Genomic DNA, 25181 nt, shown 5'->3' with positions numbered 1-25181 from the left:
AAACTAAACAAGCACATACAAGACGTTCATGCCAGCGAAGAACCACAAAGCTCTAAGTAGAAGAGATCAAAGCTCCAAAGACTAACTCCGCACACCTACACCAAGGAAAGTAAGAGAAGAAAAGAAACAACCTGAGGGAGGGAGAATGGAAGTCTACCACCGAAAAACAAAAGCTCAAACTTTAGACTAGAAATAACCTTCCAAGCACATAAAGCATACACAGAAGAAAACACTATCCAAACCTGAAGTAGCAAATATGGCGAAAAAAGAGCCACCAGAGAAGCGAGCAGCAATGAAAGGTGCAACAAGATGAGAAAACAAAGATAGAAAAGGAGACGAAACAAAATCATCAAACCGTGGAGCCATCCTCGAGATATGAAAAAGAGCATAGAAGTCAGATCACCAAAAACCAGATCTTGAAAACCAAGACGAGCAGAGACTATCGACGGCAAGTCAACGAGAGGAAGACAACATCAAAGACAACTGAACTCTGACCCAACCCAACAAGATGTAGTTCCTAAAATTAGCCAAAATCTAAAAAAGAAGAGGACCAATATTGATCAAAACAACCTACAACACAGTGAAAAACAACCGCACAATTGGGAATTTGTAAGCATGATCTATAACAAATACCAGATAATATCACAAGAGATGAATGTGAGGAAAAACAAGAACACAAAGGTGAGTCTTTTCTCAGTGATGGCGAGAAGCACCGCACACCGGAAAGGTAAGCGAATTACATAGATGAGGACGGCTCAGGGTCAAAATATGGAGAGTGGGCAAAAAACATTTTAAAAGAGTAATGTTCAAAAATGTGACAAATTAAAATACAATTCTGACGCTAAAACCATCAATCTTAAAATTAACAAATACCTAAATGCAAAGTTATTAAAATTCAATATAATTTACATTAAAGCTCACTTCACCACACAATTACTATTATACACACAACAACACATTATTGAAAAACAAACACATAATATATTAACATATTACCTAATACTACATAACACAATAAAACATCAAATAATTCTCTTTACAAATAAGAAAGACCACTTAATTACATCATCCAAAAAATCATATCTAACAGCAATAAAACAATAATCCACCCTTCTAGTAACTATATAATCCAAACCATATAACGAAGTAAAAATGATTTTTAAACCAAAGTACAAAATTGATTTAGTCTAAACTGATTTGGCATTTATTTATAATTGTCTTTTTGAAATGCATATTAATAATTATTAAACACATATATAGTTAATTAATTATATGACTTTTAGCTTGATTAGGAAGTTTATATAAGTTATCAAATTGTATTCAAAGTTTCAAACAGAAAGTGAGTATAGAAAATATTAAAAAATGTAGTCGGTTGAGTAAAAGGTAATACAAAGCCTGCCTAGGAAATTTTACTTTAGACTAAAGAATTTTAAACCTTGGGTATAAAGTTTAGTAATTAGTTTTGTTACCTTATATGTTGTTTTTTTGTCTGGTTAATTATGCTATTACAAATTATGAGAAATATTACATAGACGATATTACAGCCGACAATTCTACCTGTCTTTTGAGGATTCACGCCAGACTGCATCACCCTGAGTAGCCCTATGAGATCCATTCCTGACGGTATTCCTTGCGCAATGCTGAAGATCTCTTGTAAGCATTTTCTCTAATTTTTTGCATAATTCGTCTTTTCCGGGAATTGAAACTCAGACCTCTTCCTGTAAAAATTGCGTTGTCTGGGGTTCGAACCCCAGACCTGGGTGTAGAAGCTTTTAAACCTTATATGTTTTGTCAATATTTTTATTATTAAGATATTCTCTATTAGTTTGTGATATTGGAAAGTTATATTAATGCAAAATATATCGAATAGTTTTTACATGGAACTATCAATACTGGAAACAAGATTAGTATTTAAAGTAGAGAACCCATACCCGAATAAACTTCAAAACTCTTCTCTCTTTTGTGACGTCATTAACACAGCTTCTGAGCTCAATACTTTCAAATCAATGTGGAAATCAGGATGAAGGTAATCCGACTTTGAAAGTAGTACTCAGCCGCCGGTGGTCTCACTATATGAAATAGTGCTCATCAATGCTAATGTGAGTAACCTTATTAGTGACCTACGTCACTGTAAGCATAAAAACAAATGAATACAATGATACAAGCCATGGTCTAATAACATGAATATTTTCTAACTTTAGTTCTATATGCTACAAGATCTTAAATTAATTTGTTGACTCTTTCTTAAATAGGGTGACAAGATTCACGCAAGTTTGGAAAAAGATTTAGCGAACCAGTTTAATCCTTTCCTGGCTGGAGGCAGATCAAAAAATGTCACAAACTTCTCTTTGATTCGGGTGAAACACCTTTACAAGATAAGCTTCATGTCAACAACCGTGTGAGAAACAGTGAAGATTTACCAAGAGCAGTGACTTCAATTACAAAACCATTCTAGAGGGAACTCTCAATTCGGATTACTTGATTGGTAAGTAAGTAAATTATTAAATAATCCTTAATTTTTTTATGTTAACTACCATGGTTCTCAAAGTTTTTATTTCAATCTTGCAGATTTGATCGGACATATCGTGGAAGTGACACATCTTGAAGTTGTGCCAGTCAATGGGAAAGTAACAAAGTTTGGATTGAACTGCGTCGCAACATTGAGTACAATTACTTTATTCAATTCCATTGGTGTTGTGGGGTAAATTTGCTTCAGATGTTAATGAAGCTATCTAGCTTCATGGTCAACATTCAGTGCTATGTGTCGTGAGGTTTGAAATAATTAAAATTTGGAAAGGTAAATATTTTCACTTATGTACATTTATATATATATATATATATATATATATATATATATATATTTACTGAATGTTGATTTCCTTTGTGAAAAAGATAATTATATTTAAAAAATACCTTTTATGTACATTAATGAATCATATTTTGTATAAAAAGGTGATTATTATTTTTGGTAAATTTGAAAAGAAAATATATATTTACATTTTATTATAAAAAATTATAAAAAATTGTACATATATATGTAAAACGTTTCAAATTAGTAGTAATAATTATACAAAAAATACAAATAGGCTTCGTATACATACTATGTATACAGAAACATCCCTCACTACTATAACTATATATTAACAAACTACCTTTAAAACCGTAAGTTTATAATTTATGTTAATAATCTATATTTTAAAGTGTATTTTTATATATATGATATACAATCAGTTACCTTTTTTGATAAAATGTATACATATATATTTATGTTAAAATCAAATGAAGACAAATTGTCCTAAATGTTGTTACGTCCCGTAAATGTAAACTACATATCTTTTAACAAAATGATTATAATTTCGTACATTTTCAATCTACGTTTATTAAATAGTTAATTCTGCGCAAGGCACGAGTTATTACCTAGTAAAATATTACAAGACAAACATATCTCCTATATATTAATCTTGGAACACTACATTAAACTAACTATCAAATTGATATTATAGTAAAATATTACTAGAACGTTACATTACATTACATTAAACTAACTATCAATTTGATAGTTAGTTTAATAAAAAGTATAATATAATATCAAATTGATTAGTACTATACAAAAAAATATTCTCAATTCTTTCTTTAAATAAAAGCTATGGAATTACCTAATATGATTAACATATATATGATAATTGATGATTATGAATAATACATGTTTGATAATAATTTTTGTATTCTCTCTTATTTTTGTTTAATTTTATATTATTAAAATAAATTAAACAATAACATTAAGCATATAAAAAATTAGATTTGTTTTATATGTTATATTTTAAATTTTTTAAAACGACTATAAAATACTAAAACTGGTAAAAGTCCCACATTGAAAATTTTGTGATCAACGGTTTAATTTTTTTTGATTCAAGCAAGACACAAATGATCATAAATCGTATGAAAATGAAGTCTCATTAATAGATATTTATATTATATATATATATATATATATATATATATTAATATCATTTAAATAAAATGATATACTACATAAAATATATTGATATGTTAATTTCAAAATTTGCAGTGAAAAATTATTGAGATCTTAATGTTTAATTTTTAAATTTGTATAGAAAAATCTCACATTAAAAGTTTTGTGATTAATAGTTTAAATTTTTGTTACAACAAATATACAAATGTTAGTAAAATCATATGAGTAGGAAGTGTCAATAATAAATATTTATACTAAAATATTATATATATATATATATATATATATATATATATATATATATATATATCCATGTCAATATCACTAAAGTTTAATTATATACCATATCAAATAAATAAAATAATTGTTTTGATTTATTTACAAAAAACTTGATTGTAAATTAACAAAAGATATTGGTTTTGATTTATATGCTTATTCTAATGTATATAATTTTATGTATACAAGTTATTTTTTAAATGTTTGGTTTCTAATATGTTATTTGATCCTGATAATTCCAGAAATTCACTTCTTCAAATCAAAGTGATTCTTTATATTGGAAGTACTATTTATATATTATTTCATTCAGATTAAATAATTTAGTCTTGATTTTTATTCCTAAAAGGCTTTTAATGAAATGTCATGGCCAATGTTCTAAAAATCGCTAGGCGGTAACTAGGCGCTTTATAGAGGACTAGCGACTAGGCGGATTATTCGGGGCCTAGGCGTTAGTAAATTGTTGATTTATTTTATATATTTTATACATTTGTATAACATATTTTAGTTTTTAAATTTAATTATAAAATTATTGTGATGAATTATCAAAATTAGATATACAAAACAAAAGAAAGTAGACAAATTTGTAGATTTGTAATAATATTATTGCTTTATTTAACATATATAGTAAATTTTAGATCGATTTTAACCAATTTTAACCGATTTAGAACAGTTTAAATCAATTTAAATCATATAAATCGGATTTTTAAAAAAATCATTTCGGATAGGACTGAGTTGCTGCCTAGGCGGGGGCCTAGGCGCCGCCTAGACCGATTTTTAGAACCCTGGTCATGACAACATTCGAATCACCTCCTTTTGAGTTTGTTTGAAGAATGAGAGATTTGATCATTTGTCTTATATTCGGTTCTCCCTAACATCTTATCTATCTATTATAACTGTAAGGACGATAGATTTTAACTATTTTATAAGTTTTTTGATTTATCATTTAATAAATCATTTAACTAGAATGGTAGAGTATTATATATATTTTTATCGGTATAATATTAAGTAACTAAACCTCAAAAGCGTAGGTTAATAAAATAAATAATTTTTTTGTTGTTCTAGAATTAGATGATTTTTAGACCGAACTGGTGAATATATACTAGACAGACATTTATATTTTGAGCATTCATTTATATTCTATAACAGCTTGATATATTAGATTTGAATACTAACCTGTGAATAGAGTTTGTCGGTGATTTTCTTCAAAAATTTGATTCTTAGATATGTATCTGGAGTGGAACTAATTTTTACAGATGTCTATCTTTTTTAATTAACACTTATGTAATTCACCGAATTCGTAGAAGAAGTTAATAAACGAAACAAAACTCATCTCAATAAAAGAAAAACGAGAACGAAAACACAATTTTGTAGAGGTAGAAAATAAAATCACTTATGGAGAATCAATAGTAAAAAATCGAAAGCAGAAAACCTAATCCCCTTTCGTCGTTTTACAATCGATGTCGCAAAAATAATTTTTTTTATGTGCGTATGAAGTTTTAAAAATAACTAAAATAAGCTGTAATACTTTAACTCTTCAACAACGATGATACATTTAAGAGATAAACGTTTGTATTTATTATTTTACAATCGATAAAAATGTTAGTGTTGCAAAATGTTAAAATCATTTAATGAACAAACATTACTATAAGAAATTCACCTCGCGCTTGCGCCTCATCTAGTATGCATCGTACTGCTGATGCACAACATGAAATTATCTAAATCAGAGATCAAATGTAATCTAACTGTGATGTTACAAACTTGAAATCTATGAGTAAGACTTAAGAGTACAAAGTATTTATATTTAAAATAATACAAAATATGTAAATTAGATATATTTATATACTCAAGAAAAAAAAAAGATTATAGCAAAACAAAACATTGAAAATTTAGAAATCCAAATATTTTGTCGAACGTCATATCGATCATCACTCGATGTAAGAGACATCGAATTATGTACATTGGATATAGCATATATATACTTTACGCTTGTAGGATCACGTCTAGATGACTTTAGATCTCTGCTTCGAAAATTGGTATGGTGTGTATCAAAAATACAATGCATATATATTTGTATAGTAATATTTTATACCTCTTTACAAAAACTGAAAAAACTCTTTAATGTGTTTGAATCTAAGTTTATTAAGTAACTAGTATATAAATCATTACAAAGGTGCATCTGAAGATGAATATAAGAAGAATTCATGCCTGAGGTTTAATATCTGGTTTAATGGTTATGTCAACTTAAGAAATCATCTTAACTCAATGTTTGGTATCATTGACTTGAATACTTTTTTTTTTGTCAACAACATAAATAGACTCATGAGGACTATGGAAACCACACTAGTAACTTCGCATCAATGTGAACGACAAACGATTTTTTTTCTTCGCACTACGTGCAAGACTATCCGTCCTTTGATTATGTGTTCGTGGTACATGAATGATCTCTGAGTTGTGAAAACTTCATTTCAAGATTTTGATATCTTTCAAATAACTTGCAAAATCTGGCTATTCTTCTGGTTCTGTAACCATTTTCATTAATTGAGAACAACCCGTTGAAAATTTGACATGAAACTAACATAAATTTCTCATGCATTCCATTGTCCAGACAAGCTCTTCCACTTCCGAGTATAAGGGTGACATACTAGTCCCAGTGTTTCTTGCCTCCACACAATATCACTTATCAACGAGATCATTACACATTGATCTGTAGTGATCAATCCAGGCTCGGTCCAGAGAAATTAAGGACTGGAAGCAAAAAAAAAATTGTGAGCCTATAATTTAATAATTTAAGAAAAAAGAGGAAAAAGTAAAAAAAAAAAACACTCAAGAGTGATTCGAACTCTTCACATCAACACGTATCAGTTTCTAGTTAAATCACCAGAACTATTAAAGATTTTGTTAAATTTAGGGCCGAAAATATTGTTATTTTATCTAGGGCCGGAAGCTGCTGCTTGTCCATCTTGTACCCAGGACCGGTACTGATCAATCCCACGTGACATACACATCTATAGTGATCAGAATGTGACTGCCGCATAAAGGAAACACATTAATGGTCTCGTCTCTCTCCTTATGAGGCATTTCCCCATGAATTGACGAGATGATGAAAGTTGCAGTAATGCCTCGACCATCCACGGATAATGGGCCATCTATGCCCTCTCAGTCGACCTATGGCCCAATTCCGTCTGTCAGTCGGTCCGTTAATTTTTCCGAAGGTTCGAAATCATTCTTTACTGATCCTGCAATCACCACATGATATTTTTCCGTGCTTTGGCCTCACTCGTATGGTATCGCGAATTACTTTCCGATAGGTCATCCATCCTTCCACTACTCCAGTTCAAGCACACTTAACCCTAGAGTTCTAAACGGATGTGTGACGAAAAAGATAAGTGCACTTTGGTGATATAGGTAGCCAAATCAATTCTTTTAAACTTTTTCATAAACCACAAACCGGGATGTTATAGCTGCTATTCATCATCTTCCCCTTTGTCCAATCCACTTTTCTCTCCATATTGCAGACAAAGCTGGACAAGAGATTTATAAACTCTTTTTGTTAAAATATGAATGATTATCCAATGACACTTGTCAAGGCCTCATATCATCCTTATCACTTCCACATGTCATATGTTCCAAGAGGTTTTTGTATTATCAGCAGTACAGATGTCAGATATATATTTTTGTTCTTTTATTATCAGTCGGTGAAATAAACCGACTCTTCCTCTCTATAAATAGAGTTGTAAAAGAGAAAAGAATTAATTAAGAATCTGAATCACTTTCAACATCTCTCTCTGCATCGTTGTCTCATCTCTCTCTCTTTTTTTTGTCTTGTCACTTTTACACACCCATTAATTAATATATATACAATAATAAATATAAACACCACCTCACTTTTATTATACAACACGTTATCAGCGCCAAAACTCTGGTCAACTGAGATTTATCAATCTGAAAATTCTTAAACCAGTCGAAGTAATGTTTAAATTTATGTATTTCAATATATTTATTTATTTAAATTTTATTATTATTTCGGAATGGGAGGCTAGGCCTTCTCCATCTATTTATCGGAATGATAACCGCTGCATTTCCCGACTGATCGTTATAGTAGACTATGCCTTCACGATCAAAGAAACAAGTGGTAGGCTTTGCCTCCGTGAATTAAAAAAAAAATCAAAAATGGCAGACTAAATCTCCTCGGACCTTGAAATAAGTAAAAGTCAAAATGGTAAACCATGTCTCTTCGGATTTTGAAAAAATGATCAATATGGTAGTGTATGACTCCTCGGATCATGTGGTAGGCTAAGCCTCCCGATTTTATTTATGCTCTTTAAATTTCTGTAATTTAAGTTTATGCATTTATTTTATGCTTTTAATTTATGCATTTAAATTTCCGTCTTTATATATTATTATTCTATGGATATGGTTATCATGTCAAATTTGACTAAGCTAAAAATATATGCCCTTGATATTACGAGAAATAATTATAAGACTTGGGCAGTGGGTGCAAAGATGTACCTGAGAAAAAATGAGCTTTGAGAAATCATCGACAAGTTGAAAACTATATCGGATAAGAAAAAGAAAAACCATGATATTTACACCAATTCAATGAAGGTTTAGAAGATGAGGTGTATCATGAAAAAAGATTTAGAAGGTCTTTGATAGTTAAATCCTTGAAAGAAAGGATCGAAGTTGATGTAAATCCTCCAAGTGAACTGAAAAAAATAATGAAATCATGATACTAAACCATCAAGTCGGTCTTACTAGAAAAGGATGAGGGTGTAGATGCGGTTGAAACTGCTGTCATGGTCGTGGAAGAGGACGAGGAAGAAGATTCCATCCCTATAAGAATAATGGAAACTTCCACGAAAAATGAAAGTGGTCGGGTGATAAAAAGCAAACAGAAAATGTTTGCTATAGATGCGGCAAGAAAGAATTTTGGGTACATATTTGTCGTACTCCCAAATATTTTGCCGATCTCTATCGAGAATCAAAAAGAAAAAGAAAAAGGAAGTGAAATAAACTTCGTCTCTTATGAGCCCAAACCATTTTTCATAGCTTGAATACTCATCTTGATAATTCAGATTTTCTGGTTGGTCCAGAAAATGAAAATAAAATATCGATGTGATATGAAAATTATCTTCCAGAATAAGATTTTGAGATTCAGGATGGAGGTTATATCTATCAGATATTGGGTCATCGTACATCACTACTAAAGGTAACAAATATTTTTCCTCTCTCAAAATAAGTAAGTATAATATCTATTACTATAAAAATTATTATTGGCTCTAGAGGAGCTTACGATGAAAAGACATGTATAAAAAAAAGATGACAAAAGTATAAATGAGTGGTAAACCTGAAGTTTACTGATATATAGCCATCTCCAATAATGTTATCGCCATTATTGTGAAATGTTGAAAAACCAGAAGTTTTTCACATATAGCATGTCAAAAAAATAAAGGAAACCATCATGGGTGATGGATCATCAAACAAGTTTACTATATGTGATTTCTTTAAGCAGACACCAAATTAAGATCTCACTCTAAAGGAATTGAAACATGATTCGTCTCAAATGGGAAAACTGAATATGTTATTGGTTCTAAAGTGGGATTTAGTACGAGATTTTAGACATGGAGTGTCATCATCTCAAGGGAGATGATTAAAGAATCCTAGTAAGTGGAGCATTGAAAAAATTATGTTCGCACTCGAAAAAGAACTTGATAAAGTAAATTCAAGTAAGATGATCTCCATGATTGTGTGTAAACATGCAGTTGTGCATGTAATAAAGACATATACAATCCAGAGGGATAAAGTATATGGATACTTAGAAATATGCTCGCAAGTTTGCTAGAAGCATATGATAAGCTGATGGAATGAGATATATGAAATGGATTACAATGAAAAGTAGGATAATCCATTTATAAAATGGCTGCCAGACATTTTGATGAAATAATGAAATCTCATATTCCAGCTGAAAAGGCTCCAAAAATAAAATGTGTCATAAACGGATGATATATGAGTCTATGGCACGCTAGAGACGTGATAGACCACTTTGGTTCCAAAGAGTCCTCGAAAAGGAGCAAAAATATAAATAGAGGATGAATCTCATAATGAGACCGTTGATATGGTTAATATAATAGTCAGGTGCCTGAGTAAATCATCGATGATAAAGATATCTCGATTAACCATATCAGTACGAGTAAAAAGATGAAACCAAAGAGAAAATAGATTGTCAACAATAAAATAAAAAAAATGCTTTATAAATAAGGATTATGAATCTACATCTATGTATGAGGGTAGAGTGAATTGATTGGCCATCAATTCGATATAAAGCTCGTTAGAAAAACGAGAAATGTTTGGACTAAAAGTCCAAGGTATATATATTTCTCCAGAAAATGAAATGAAAGATGACCATGAGGTATGAAAAACGCCTTGTTCCAAGGTCATTGGGGAAATTTTAAAACAGATGCAATATATTGAAATATCTGGCAGGACATAAACGACTTGAGTTGCATCTTGATATTTAGAAGTCCCTGGAGAGTTAAAGATGCTCTCGGAAATGTATAAAACTCTGTAAGAGTTAGAACAAGCCGTATATAAGGTATCTTGAACCAGTAACTGGTAATATGTTTATGGCACGGTACGCCGATTGCCATTTTAATGAGAATGAATTTCCAGTGTTAGGGGGAGCAATTAGAGAAATTCCTAAAGATGTTACATGGTGTACATAATCGTTGTTACACCTTGAATCCCCTATGAATTAAAGAGAACAGAAAATTCAGGAAATTGTGCATTTGCATAATTTGGCAAACCAGTTACCAAATGGGTTCACAGATACGACATGATATACCCGCTGAAAATGTTCCATCAAGAGTTGATGTTCCTAAAGACAAACTGATGGTAACAAAATGAATGAGCCTAGGGTTCAGTTAAAGAGGGGGAGACTAGCGGGTTCTAAAGATAAAAATCCCCGAAAAAAAATTGTTGAGCAAAGCAGAAAGGTTCAGAAAGAACCTGATATCGAAAGATGTATGAAAGAAGGCATAAGTGGAAAAGTTCCAGAAGAACCTGATACTGAAAATGTCTGAAAGAAAGCATAGATAAAAAGGTTCAAGAAGAACCAAATAAAGATATGGATCCAGATGACGAGAAGGGAACATAAAAGTATGAGATTTTCATCAACTACGCCCTTAAGGAAAAGTAATAGATAAAAGATGTTGATGGAATGTTCTCCTTTTCTGTGTCCAAAGATATCGATCATGAAAATGATGATCCGGATCCAAGGTCCATTTTGGAATGTTAAAAGACATGATTGGGAGAAGTGGCAGAAGGCCATTCAAATTGAATTATCCTCCCTAAATAAAAGGAATGTCTTTGGACCTATAGTCATAACACCTGAGAATATAAATCTTGTTGGGTATAAGTGGGTAGTCGTGAGAAAAGTAACACGATATAAAGCCTGATTAATTGCCCAAGGTTTTTCTCAGAGACCGGGAATTGGTTTTGAGGAAACATATTCCCCGGAAATGGATGCAATTACGTTTAGATTTTTGATGAGCCTAACGGCGTCTAAAAATCTTGAAATGCATCTCATGGATATTGTGACTGCATATTTATATGGATCGTTGGATAACGATATATATATGAAACTCCCTGAGGGATTGAAAATGCCAGGGGCATTGAAAGAAAAATCCAGGGAGATTTGTTTGGTCAAGTTACAGCGATCACTTTACGGATTAAAGCAATCCGGACGCATGTGGTACAATCGCTTAAGTGAATATCTTTTGAGTAAAGGATATGTGAATAATGCGATATGTCCATGCGTTTTTATAAAGAAATCGTCATCTGGCTTTGTGATCATTGCTGTATATGTAGATGACCTGAACATAATTGGAACTCAAAAGGAGGTTGATGATGCTCGAACTCATATGAAAGAGGAGTTTGAAATGAAATATCTCGGTAAGACAAAGTTTTGTCTTGGGCTTCAGATTGAGCATCTCCGAGAAGGAATATTTGTGCATCAATCAAACTATACGAAAAGGTTATTGAAACCCTTTTATATGGACAAAGCAACTCCTTTGAGTACTCCAATGCTCATTTCATATTCATGGAAATTAGAATGGCGTCGAGAACATATTCGTTCTCTCCAAGGTACAGTTGGTTTTGGGTTAATGTATTTTAGAAAATCCGAGTTTGGTATGGTTGGTTTTGCAGATGCTGGATACTTATTAGATCCTTATAAGGCTCGATCGCAAACCGTATTACAATTGGTGGAACCGCGATCTCTTGGCGGTCCCAGAAACAAACTCTAGTTGCGACATCTTCGAATCACGTAGAAACTATTGTGCTTCACAATGCATGTCGAGAATGTGTGTGGCTTCGGTCAATGAATCACCACATACAAGAATCAAACAGAATAGTCAACGAGAAAAAGCCGACGAAAATATTTGAAAACAATTTGGCTTGTGTTGCTCAACTCAAAGAAGGCTATATCAAGAGCGACAGAACAAAGCACATAACCAAGAAGTGGACATTGAATATGTACGGTCATGCGACAATCCAGTTGACTTGTTCACAAAAGCTTTTCCAAGTACAACATTCCGAAAACACGTCTACGGTATTGGAATGCAGCATTTGCGTGACCTGTAATGAGAAAACTATGTCTACTATTCTCAGGAGAGATTACAGCAGTGTACTCTTTTTTCGTTGTCATGGTTTTTGTCCCAATTAATATTTCCATGACCAGAGTTTTAACGAGGCACTACGTAATACAAGATTGGATAATCAAAGAGGAGTGTTAAAATATAAATAATTATCCAATGACACTTGTTACGGTCTTATATCATCCTCATCACTTCCACATGTCATATGTTCCAAGAGGTTTTTGTATTATCAGCAGTACAGATGTCAGATATATATTTTTGTTCTTTTCTTATCAGTCGGTGAATAAACCGACTCTTTCTCTCTATAAATAGAGTTGTAAAAGAGAAATGAATTAATCAAGAATCTGAATCACTTTCAACATCTCTCTCTCCATCGTTGTCTCATCTCTCTCTTTTTTTTTGTCTTGTCACTTTTACACACCTACTAATTAATATATATACAATAATAAATATAAACACCACCTCACTTTTATTATACAACACTTTTAATTTTTTCTAATAAAGACTAATAATTTAAATTAGAGGCGATATCCACGCTATGCACAGAATATGCGTATAAATATATTAACCGCAGGGTCAAAACTCTCCAAAACTATAGAAAATGTAGTTGCTAAGTTTAATAATTATTTGATTTGATGTTGTATTTCAAAATGTTGAGTTTGAAGGATTGTTGCTTGCGCAATGTGTGTAGTTCGTTAGGTTTTTTGTAGAAATGTACAATTGGGTCGTTGTTAAAATAAAGTACGACTGGGCCATAAGTTGAGTAGGCCAGGTTTGTTAATAGTGTTAAAAATGTAAATGATAAGTTTAATAATTATTTGATTTGATGTTGTATTTGAAAGTGAGAAGTCTGAAGGGTTGTTGCTTTACCAGTGAGAAGACGCTAGTTTATTTGGTTGTTTTTTCTGTAGATATGTATGATTGGACCGTTGTTAAAAAGATGTACAATTAGCCATAGCCTAAGCAGGCCAGGTTTGTTAAGTGTTAAGAGCGTGATGTGGATATTTAGTTTTATGAAAATATGTAGGTTTTCATCTGTGGTGCGTTATTTAACTAGAATTGTAATATTTAAGCTATGGTGCGTGTTCTTTAAAATATTGTTAAGGTTTTTAATAGGATTAGCAAAGATTGGAAATTTTAATGTATATTTGTGGGTGAAAATAAGACGATTGGTCGGCTGTGTCAAACTGTTATTATGGTGTCTGAGTACGCAAGGGATATTCTAAAAAAGGTGGGGTAGCTGAAATAATGATTAGATCATGTATGAAAGCATTAAAAGTTGATATCATGTTAGAAAGCAGAAATCTTGGATAAAATGGTAGAGAATCAAAACTATACTAAAAAGAGGATACTAAGCCCTCTAAAGGTGTACACGTCAGAATGAAAAATTAACCAATCATAGATTATTATATGGTCACGTAAGTACAGTTGAGAAAAAATGGGCTTTTCGCATTGAATCTATTAAAATGATTTTCGCGACTTTCTCCCGACTTTTCCACTTCATCATTTTCTCCAACTTCTATTTTTCTCGTTACTTTCTCAATCAATGACGATGTTAAAGGGATTTTTAAAAAAATTTCTCTACCTCTCCTTGATAATCCTCCTATATAAAGTTCTATCTCTAAACCTAAATCCATCCTAAATAAAAAAAAAACTATTCGGCAGAAACGACATCAATGGCTATTAAATCCACCACGAAGTCTCGGATAACCACCGGAAAATCTCTCGTCACCATGTATTTCAACGACATCTCACCAGGACGATCAACTTTTGGGAGACACAAAACATAGCCAAAGCTGGAGCCTCTCTTGGATTAGAGCTACGGCCATGGAATCCAACGGAAAGCTCCACCGGAAAGTCACAAGCTGTGAATCCCTTGGAACAGAATCTACTGTAAGTAAATTCTATAGTTCTTTTACTGAAGTTTGAAACGTTGAACATGAATCTGTGAGTTGTCTAAATCTAGATGCTTTGTTTGTTTGTCTCGGTATCAGACGAAATCAAGGCTACAGATCCCCAAGATACCTTTATTTTGATCCAAATCGATCTGACGACTTCTGTTAGTGAAATAATTTCACATATACAAATATCATGGTACTTAGATATCCTCTTACACAATAGGTGATATGTTCTTTCTTATATTCTAAAGTTTTTAGTTTTCAGTGAAAGATACCTTCTGGAGAAGGAAATCACATTGACGGTATGGTGCCAGGTGCCAACACATCACTCCCATAACTTATGATGATTGACTTCAGAGCAGGCTTTGTTTTTTTATATTTAAAAAGGATTGTTTTTAAGTGTTTATGCAGGATGAAGAGAAACATAGAAACATCAGAATCTGTGACATGCTTTTCATAGCAACGTCTCATTGCCTTGCTGATTTCATCTTCTCTCTTGGCAACCATTGCCTGCAATTGAGTGACAGAGAGAGAATAGACGTTAAGCTGAACTTTACATCTGATCTCAGGTTCGTAAATCAAATGAAATATAACCTTCTTATCGTTTCTGACTTCATGGTGGAGAATAGGTTCAATAGAAGAGATAGATACATTCAAAGACAGCCGTAACAGTTATTACTATCTACACACAATTTATAATTGGGATCTTAAAAGAGATAGATACATTCAAAGACAGTAATCTTTGGTGTTACTATTTCAGTTATAGAAGTGTTTGAGGAGAGTGAAGGGCGTAAACATGGAGAGTGTTCACTGCTTGATCTTGCCACAGTCTTGGAAATCAAAAAGAAACTCTGTGAGGCTAACGTGAGTGTTTCTTTTGTTTTATGTTTTTAATTCTTTATAAATGTTACTCAAATCTCACTGAGAAACTGAATATTGCTGCGACAGTCTGTGAGCGAGAGACATATACCAGATAGTCTCTTGAAGAGACTTATCAGTGGTACTATCGAATTCCCACCAGCTTGTGCCATTGTAGGTGGAATATTAGCACAGGTTCTCTCTCCTTCACTCTCTTTTGTCATTTGTATATCTTCGCACTGGAAACTTGTGATTTGACTGACACGAGAGGTTTGATTGTATTGCAGGAAGTGATCAAAGCTGTATCAGGGAAAGGAGACCCGGTAAAGAACTTCTTCTACTATGATGCTCAAGATGGAAAAGGTGTGATGGAAGACATCTCCAACTCTTTTACCTCTTAACCACTGAGTCCTGAATTTTCATCTGACTCTGTGTTTTTATAAACCGAATTCTGTGTTCATTCTAGTCTTAATTCATATTGAAGTAAAAAAAAATGGTAAAAAAGAGAGGATTCACACGAGCGATTGAAGCAGCAGATGAGTGAGCTTGAAAGAGAATGGGCCAGGCAAAAGCTCATGTTCATTAAAACCCTTGACAACAACTTAGGTCTTCCATCTCTTTCCCTTTTCTTGCTCTGTTTTAATTACCCTCTTGCAACCTTTAACACAATCTTTGTATAATGTAGCAACTTCTCTGTGCAAGATTCTCCTCAACTTCTCAAGAAGGTTCCAGTCTGAGGCCGAGGGAAAGCCTGTTGAAATCAAAGAAGCCAATTGCTTGGTTTTAAAAGGCGACCGCTTCGCTCGCCATGGCGAGTAGCGGCCTGAGGCGACCTCCAAAACGACTCAGGACCCCAATGCTAAGCGAGGTACGAGAGTCGACCGTCTTTCCTCGCTACACCTGTATACACTGAGTCGATCATTGCGTCGCTACGTTGTTGATAATCAAACCGTTAACAAAATTTTGGTTTCAAAATAAGTAAAATAGCATATAAGTGTATTATACTCTAAATATCCTCTAAATATACTCTAAATATACGCTAAATATACTCTAACCGAATGCCCTAATCCATCTAAAAAATAAAAACCCTAAGTGAATGTACTATATAATAGTAATACGTCCCCCTTACTTTTTCACAAGTTCTCTTGCTTTCTCTAAGCTACTGACGGCATAAGCTCTTCTTTACTTTATCGGTTTGTTTTGTTAGTTAAAGTTTTAGTGTTTACCACATCATGTTGATCACATATAAGGCTCATAGTGTCATATCTTCTTTATCACATACCTTCTTTATTCACGCAAACCTCTTATATATCATGCATCATTCATTTTGTTTGTTAGAGGTTATTTTCTTAGCTTGTGTTAAGAACCTTATACGTTTATGTACCTAGTTTGTATTATATACATAGCTTAACATTCTTTTTAAATTATGTTTACTATGTTTTTTTTCAAAGTTTCATATAATTTATGGTATTAGGAATAGAAGGTACCTTTTGAGCGGCTGATACGCGATGCGATCGCCATGAAACGCCATGGCGAGTGGCGAGTGTCGAGCCTCCTTTCGCCAATCCTCGCCACACGACATTTAAAACCAAGGCCAATTGTCGTGAAGTATTGTCTTAACCATGTTACATACCTCATTGAGCAACTAATAATTTAATAATTTGCTCTGACTTTACAAATATTTCATAAAAATTACTAATAGTAATAAAACATTTTAAATCAAACACAAAATTGAAATAGCCAATTTTTCTTAATATAAAGATTACTAATAGTAATAAAATATGTCAAATCAACCACGAAATTAATATATCCCATTTTTCGCGCGTAGCGCGGACAAAGAATCTAGTATTTCTAAAAGAGGGCGGGTAGCTGTATTGTCGACCATAAGAAAAGGAGAACCTGAAATAGTTAAAGAAGCAATTAGTTGACTTGAATTTAAATAGAAATCGAGACATATTATTTATAGTATAGATAGACCTACTTGGCGGTGGTTAGGTAGCAATTCTTGGTGGGGCAAGCTTAAGCGGTGATATTATCCTTCGGTCGATAGCTAGAATACCGTCAATCTGTTAAATGAAATAATTAATAATAAGAAGAGAGAGAAACCGTTGGAGTGAAACGCTAAACTTTAATTTTTTTACTTACGTGTGCGGTGGAAGATCGCCGAAGATTTCTTTATAGACTATGTTTTTCACTTTTAGTAGATGTGAATCTTTTCCTTTTATGATTGTCAACCCAGTTTTGCTAGTTACCATGAGAGGCCACATATAATTGACAATGAACGAAGACCGTTTTGTTTTGGTTTTGTGCCTAAATTTCGAACTTTGAACATTGCTTTCATGCAGTGTAGACGTTTTTAGCTTAGAAGAGTTGTCTGATATCAATATTAATGATGAGAGAAAGAGTTATGCATGATTAGCATACAGTCACCTGACTATTATTGTAACGTGATTTTGTACATAACTTAGCAACTATAACTACATCGTAGAAAGGAATACTAATTGAGAATTTATCATTGCAAACAGGATAATGTGATATCAGTTTATATATATTTTTTTTTGAAAGATGAGTAATGCTGAAGAAGATCTAAGAAAAGGAATCACTCCGGTTCAAAGCTAACAACATAAGTACCATTTTCACTCCAGTTCAAAGCTAACAACGGAAGTACAACAGAAGTACTATTTTATAAACAAAACAGAGTAATGCTGAAGAAGGTAATCATTACGTACCATTTTTAAACGTGTAATTAAAGTAGTTAAACTGTTTGCAAGGAAACAAAACTCATAAAGGTGCAAACTGAAAGGAAAGCATAAGTCAACAATTAAACTGCAAAACAAAGACTTAAACAGCAATGAACCTTGCAATTTCTGAGAAGATAAGTGGAAGCTCTGATTCCCACACTTTGGGCGTTTAGCTGTCTCTGGCTTATCACTGCCACACGTCCTCTTAGTTCCCTCATCTACAAAATCTCCACAGCTTTTGGAAGGTTCACACACATCATATCCAACCTGCAAGGTTTCCTCAAACATTGCAGCAAAGCGGTTTCCAACAGAGGCTTCTATAGGTGGTGGAGTTTCCAGGGAGAGGATATTGGTGACAGTTATAGCTCGGGTCTTGCCAGTGAAGTTGCGCTCTGAAACATTCACACAAAACTTATGTGTTTGTCCAATGGTGCTAAATAGAGCTTCCGGGTGTTGGGAATGTCCTGAAATCTGTTGTACTTGCTCTGGTTAAAGTCGAAACGACCGTCATATAATATTAGGTGATTATAATGTTTTGCTAAAAACTGCTTATAGTCTATGAATTGAAAATTCATTACTAATATTATATGATCCTACAGGTCACACACCTAAGCAAATTGGATCATTAATATATATTAGGTTCATACTAAATATTATATATAATATAATATATGTATATATATATTCACATACGTGATGTGAGTATAAAAGAGGGTCACGTTACTTTAAAATAATAATGATGGTCATTATTATTAAAAGAGCAAAGTTAAGTATGGGCTGAGCCCATAAGCAAACCTAATTGATTTAGGTTACGTGTATATATACCAAACACATATTATGATATGTGCAGGTTTTTCCCACGGCCGCAACTTAATTATATAGACGAAATGTTCGTGAGTTCTCGAGAGAAGTCTCAACGGTACTAGCATCCCGTATCTATCCAGTTTGTGTGCGTGTGGATACCAGTAGAGGCACGACGTTTGGAGTGCTAGAAATCTCGATTTAGCTTATTCATCCTTCCGTTGTAAAACTTCAAGGTATATTTGAAACCTTAAGATCTAGATTTATTTCAATATTTGCATGAAATCTAAGCAAACTAAATTCATAGGTTGATTTATAAATCGTTATAAACCGGTATGAATTCCAGCAGTGGTATCAGAGCCTACTTGCGTAATACTGAAATCAAATCTTATTTAGTCTATAATTTGGTATAGATAAATAATCTTATAGTTTCAACGAGAATTAAATTGGCGTAGTTATCAATTTCGCAGAAGCGTAATCTGATTCGTGCGTAAGAACAATATGTTGTTAAAATAACCATTAAGCGTTAGTGCTTCTCTTTATTGAAAAATGCATGGTTATTTGTTAATTGATAATAGTTTTGTTTGATGCGATCAATCCAACTATTATAATTAACCGATTAAGAATATCTAGATATACGCGTTGTCATGTGATGATCTTGTTCATGTTGCATACATATAATTTCAAGAGGCAATCGTATTACTGTAATACTTGAATGCGTGTTTCTAAATTAACCTAAAACACATATGAGATGTGTATATACCAATTGAACCAATGATTGGTTTAGGTTGTTTAATACAATTGGTTTGGTCCAATTGGGTTGGTCGTTTGATCAGATTTTAATTAGATTAAATTCTAAAATCAAATATATAAATAATTAATTATTTTAATTAGATTAAATTAATTTAATTATTTAATTCAATTAAAATACATATAAGATATGTATTAGTTATATTTATATTTATATTAGATATAAATTTTAAATATAAGTTAAAATTGAATTAAAATTTGTTCCTCAATTAATTTCAAGTACTTTTGATGTCTACCCAATCTTATCAACTATCAAGGCTTGTTTCGTTGTAAGATGGGCTTGCCAAAGCAAGGTGTCTGCAATTACATAAGTGAGGTAGATGATAACGGTTACCATATGAATATAAGATTGGTTTACATGACTAGGCTATCAAAACAGTTTTGGGCTTAGAGACATAGGTTGGATAAGGCATAAGATGTCGTCTGACAACCAAGAATTATATTTGATATAATTAGCAAAGTGTTGCTTACCTAAATAGCTAAACATTCGGGCGATGAGCAAAAGCTCACTCGAATTTTAGTGAAATATGGATCTTGGATTATTATATTCGTTTGAGGAAATTGTTTGAATATAATATGAGTTTTCTTAATCGTTGAGATTTTTCTAATTCCCGAACATCATATTAATATTCGCTATTATTCTATTCTAGCAATGTTAACTCCTTACAACCCATTTTCATTCCAATATGCCCTTGAGAAGGACAAATTGAATGGATCAAATTTCCTCCAATGGTATCGAAACCCGAGAATTGTTCTGAAACAAGAGTTTAAACCCTACTTGGAAGATCTGAAAAAGAAAAAGACTTTTGAAACATCGTCTAGAGGTATTTTTGTTATAGAAGTAAATGTTACTACTTCTAGTTCTACTTCATGGGTATTGGATACCGGCTGTGGTGCTCATATTTGTACGAATATAAATGGCCTAAGCAATAGTAGAATTTTGGAGAAAGGTCAAGTGGACCTACGAGTGGGAAATGGAGCAAGAGTTGCTGCATTAGCCGTGGGAACATTTCACTTTCCTTTACCTTCAGGCTTGGTTTTAGAACTTAAGAATTGCTACTATGTACCTGCTATAAGTAGGAATATTATTTCCATTCCTTATTTGGATCTGGAAGGATTTCAGTTTTAGATCAAAAAAAGTGTTGTTCCTTTGATCGTAATGATATCTTTTATGGTAGCGGTCCATTAGAAAATGGACTTTTTATTCTAGACCAGAGCGTGCCTATCTATAATATCAGTACTAAAAGATTCAAGTCTAAAGACACGAATCAGAATTTTCTTTGGCATTGACGTTTGGGCCACATAAATGAGAAACGCATTCAAAAGCTTCATAGTGATGGACTTTTGAGCTCATTTGATTATGAATCATATGAAAAATGTGAACCTTGTTTATTGGGTAAAATGGCTAAGGCTCCTTTGACTGGACACGGTGAAAGAGCCAAAAACTTGTTGGAACTTTTGCATACTGATGTATGTGGACCAATGAGTATACATGGTAGAGGAAACTATCAGTACTTCATTACATTTACTAACGACTTCAGTAGATATGGTTATGTTTATCTAATGAAACATAAGTCTGAATCTTTTGAAAAGTTCAAAGAATTTCAGAATGAAGTACAAATCAGCTTGACAAGAAAATAAAAGCTCTTCGATCTGATTGAGGTGGAGAATATTTGAGTCAAGCGTTTAATGATCATCTGAGAGAATGTGGAATTGTTTCACAACTCACTCTTCCAGGAACACCACATTGAAATGGTGTGTCCGAAAGGAGAAATCAAAGTTTATTAGATATGGTTTGATCTATGATGAGTCATGCAGATCTTCCACCATCTTTTTGGGGATACGCTCTAGAAACATCTGCGTTTACACTGAGTAGATGTCCATCAAAATCAGTTGAAAGGACTCCATATGAGATGTGGACTGGAAAAGTTCTAAATTTGTCTTTTCTGAAAATTTGGGGTTCTGATGCTTATGTCAAACGTATGTTTACAGATAAGCTTAGACCAAAATCTGATAAATGCTTCTTCGTTGGTTATCCCAAAGAAACCAAAGGTTATTACTTTTACAGCTCCACTGAGAACAAAGTGTTTGTTGCTCGTAGTGGCGTTTTTCTTGAGAGAGAGTTTCTTTCTAAGAAGAACAATGAGAGTAAAGTACAACTCGAAGAAGTTCGAGACACACAGGAAAATGTTTCATCCTCTCAGTAAGATGATCAATTAGATTTACAAAGAGTCGTAGAATCTACACCTGTGGAACCTGAGGTACATAGGTCCGAGAGAACACGTCACGAACCTGTTAGATATGGGGTTTGGGTGACAGATCATCATGATCTATTGATAATAGAGAGCGATAAACCTATGTCCTTTGAGGAAGCTATGATGGGTCCAGACTCCGATAAATGGCGAGAAGCCACAGAATCCGAAATGGACTCCATGTCAGTAAACAAAGTGTGGACTTTGGTTGATTTAACTGATGGTGTTAAAACCATTGAGTGTAAATGGATTTTCAAGAAGAAAACTGACTTGGATGGTAATATACGGATATACAAAGCTAGATTGGTGGCTAAAGGTTACAAAAAAATTCATGGTATTGACTATAATGAAACCTATTCACCAGTTGCAATGCTTAAGTCCATTCGGATTCTCCTAGCAATTGCCGCTTATTATGACTATGAGATTTGACAAATGGATGTGAAAACAGCTTTCCTTAATGGAAATCTCGAAGAGGATGTGTACATGACACAACCTGAAGGTTTCACAGTCCCTGGAAGTGCTGGGAAAGTATGCAAGCTTCAACGTTCCATTTATGGTTTGAAGCAAGCATCTCGGAGCTGGAATCTTCATTTTAATGAGGTTATCAAAGAGTTTGATTTCATTAGAAATGAAGAAGAACGTTGCGTTTCCAAGAAGACTAGTGGGAGCGCAGTTGTTTTCTTAGTGTTGTATGTAGATGACATACTTCTCATTGGAAATGACGTTTCTATGCTTAATTCTGTAAAGACTTGGCTTGGAGGTTGTTTCTCAATGAAAGACATGGGAGAAGCTGCATATATTCTTGGAATAAGAATCTATAGAGATAGATTAAATAAGACTATTGGATTATGTTAAGATACTTATATCGATAAGGTTTTGCATAGATTCAAGATGCATGATTCCAAGAAAGGCATCTTGCCGATGTCCCATGGCATAACTTTCAGTAAGACTCATTGTCCGTCGACACATGATGAGCGAGAGCGCATGAGTAGAATCCCATATGCTTCTGCTCTAGGATCTATCATGTATGCCATGCTTTGTACTTGTCCAGATGTTGCATGTGCTTTGAGCATGACGAGTCGATACCAATCTGATCCAGGTGAAAGTCAATGGACAGCAGTCAAGACTATCCTCAAGTGTTTGAGAAATACTAAGGATAAGTTCTTGGTATATGGAGGAAGTGATGAACTTGTTGTGAGTGGTTACACTGATGCCAGCTTTCAGACGGACAAAGATGATTTCCGATCACAATCTGGTTTCATCTTTTGTCTTAATGGAGGAGCAGTGAGTTGGAAGAGTTCCAACCAAAGCACCGTAGCAGACTCAACAACTGAAGCTGGATACATCGCTGCTTCTGAAGCAACAATGTAAGCTGTTTGGATTCGGAAGTTCATTGCTGAACTGGGTGTGGTTCCGAGTATTTCTAACCCAGTGGATCTCTATTGTGACAACATTGGAGCCATCACACAAGCGAAGGAACCTAGATCCCACCAAAAATCCAAACACATTCAAAGGAGATATCATCTCATTCGTGATATCGTCGATAGAGGAGATGTGAAGATTAGCAGAGTCTCAACGGATGCAAATGTTGCTGATCCATTGACTAAACCTCTTCGACGACCTAAGCATGAGAGTCATACTACTGCTATAGGCATAAAGTTTCTTAAGATGTGATCTTGATTCTAGTGGGAGATTTTTCTTTTATGATATGATGTTCAGGTTTACATACATTTGGTTATGTTTTAAAATTAAAGAAATTGTTTCAGATTTATTTTATTATTGGATAATTAAATAAAAGTCTCAAAATGATTTATATCATTCTTATAGGCCATCAAGTACGTGACTTGATCATGAAACCCTATATGTGAGAGATGTTATAAATTATTGAGGTCTCTAGTCAAGGTTGTTAACTTGGGACATTAACAACCGAGTATGATTAGTATGTGAGGTGATTGATGACTAAGTTTCATGGAGTCATTCAATATGTGGTATTGAAGTCAATCACATGGATATGTGTTAGAGAACACATGATCGGACTGGCCCGCTGTGAGAACTCTACAAGATTGTTACATGAGTGTCATAAGAGTTTCTCATTATGACTATAGAGTATAGTCCTTAAACCTGAGTTCATCATGATTCTTTACTCGTGGATTAGTTCACTTTGACCTTGTCAAACGTGGTGATTATAAAGGCATTGATTAGGTGTTCTATGAAGTTTGTAAGGAACATGGATGGAACAAGATGGGATTTGTCCCTCCCATATAACTGGAGATAAATATCTTTGGGCCTATCGAAGATTTGATACTGAAAAATGCATGGCCGTGTTCAAACGAGGTGAATACCAGTCGTTTGTTTTATCTGTATAAATCAGAGTTTGATAAAAATGATTTAGCTTAATAAGGATGACACTAGTTATTGCCTTATGCTAAGATCGAGATATAGAGACAAATGGATTATGGGAATAGATGATTCCAGTACAAGTGGGAGATTGTTGGGAATGTCCTGAAATCTGTTGTACTTACTCTAGTTAAAGTCGTAACGTCGAGATTCGACCGTCATATAATATTAGGTGATTATAATGTTTTGCTAAAAACTGCTTATAGTCTATGAATTGAGAATTCATTACTAATATTATATGATCCTACAGGGTCACACACCTAAGCAAACTGGATCATTAATATATATTAGGTTCATACTAAATATTATATATGATATAATATATGTATATATATTCACATACGTGATGTGAGTATAAAAGAGGGTCACGTTACTTTGAAATAATAATGATGGTCATTATTATTAAAAGAGCAAAGTTAAAGTTAAGTATGGGCTGAGCCCATAAGCAAACCTAATTGATTTAGGTTACGTGTATATATACCAAACACATATTATGATATGTGCAGGGTTTTCCCTCAGCC

The 25181-nt window shown here is 33.3% G+C and overlaps 1 protein-coding gene and 1 long non-coding RNA gene across 18 annotated transcripts; both read left to right on the top strand.

Moving 5' to 3' along the window:
* Positions 1 to 13221: 13221 nt before the first annotated feature.
* On the top strand, positions 13222 to 19497 carry LOC106395766. Of its 17 annotated transcripts, none has more exons than XR_007328906.1 (11): positions 13222 to 14796; positions 14898 to 14997; positions 15067 to 15115; positions 15202 to 15370; positions 15562 to 15665; positions 15750 to 15854; positions 15947 to 16022; positions 16126 to 16265; positions 16345 to 16527; positions 18225 to 18373; positions 18463 to 19016. It is a non-coding gene; the product is annotated as an uncharacterized LOC106395766 (long non-coding RNA). The 17 variants fall into 17 exon arrangements; XR_007328904.1 differs by having other exon boundaries at positions 13223 to 14796; positions 18225 to 18358; positions 18431 to 19016; XR_007328905.1 differs by having other exon boundaries at positions 13223 to 14796; positions 18225 to 18334; positions 18431 to 19015.
* A 3472-nt stretch (positions 19498 to 22969) lies between these two features.
* On the top strand, positions 22970 to 24568 carry LOC125593017 (secreted RxLR effector protein 161-like). The gene has a single exon (XM_048768912.1). It carries the CDS (start codon positions 23155 to 23157, stop codon positions 23632 to 23634), a length of 480 nt encoding a protein of 159 aa, XP_048624869.1. The 5' UTR covers positions 22970 to 23154; the 3' UTR covers positions 23635 to 24568.
* Positions 24569 to 25181: the final 613 nt, after the last annotated feature.

Source organism: Brassica napus, chromosome C9 (assembly GCF_020379485.1).
Source record: "Brassica napus cultivar Da-Ae chromosome C9, Da-Ae, whole genome shotgun sequence".
Taxonomy (NCBI): Eukaryota; Viridiplantae; Streptophyta; class Magnoliopsida; order Brassicales; family Brassicaceae; genus Brassica; species Brassica napus.
This window is presented reverse-complemented; position numbering and strand designations above follow the sequence as displayed.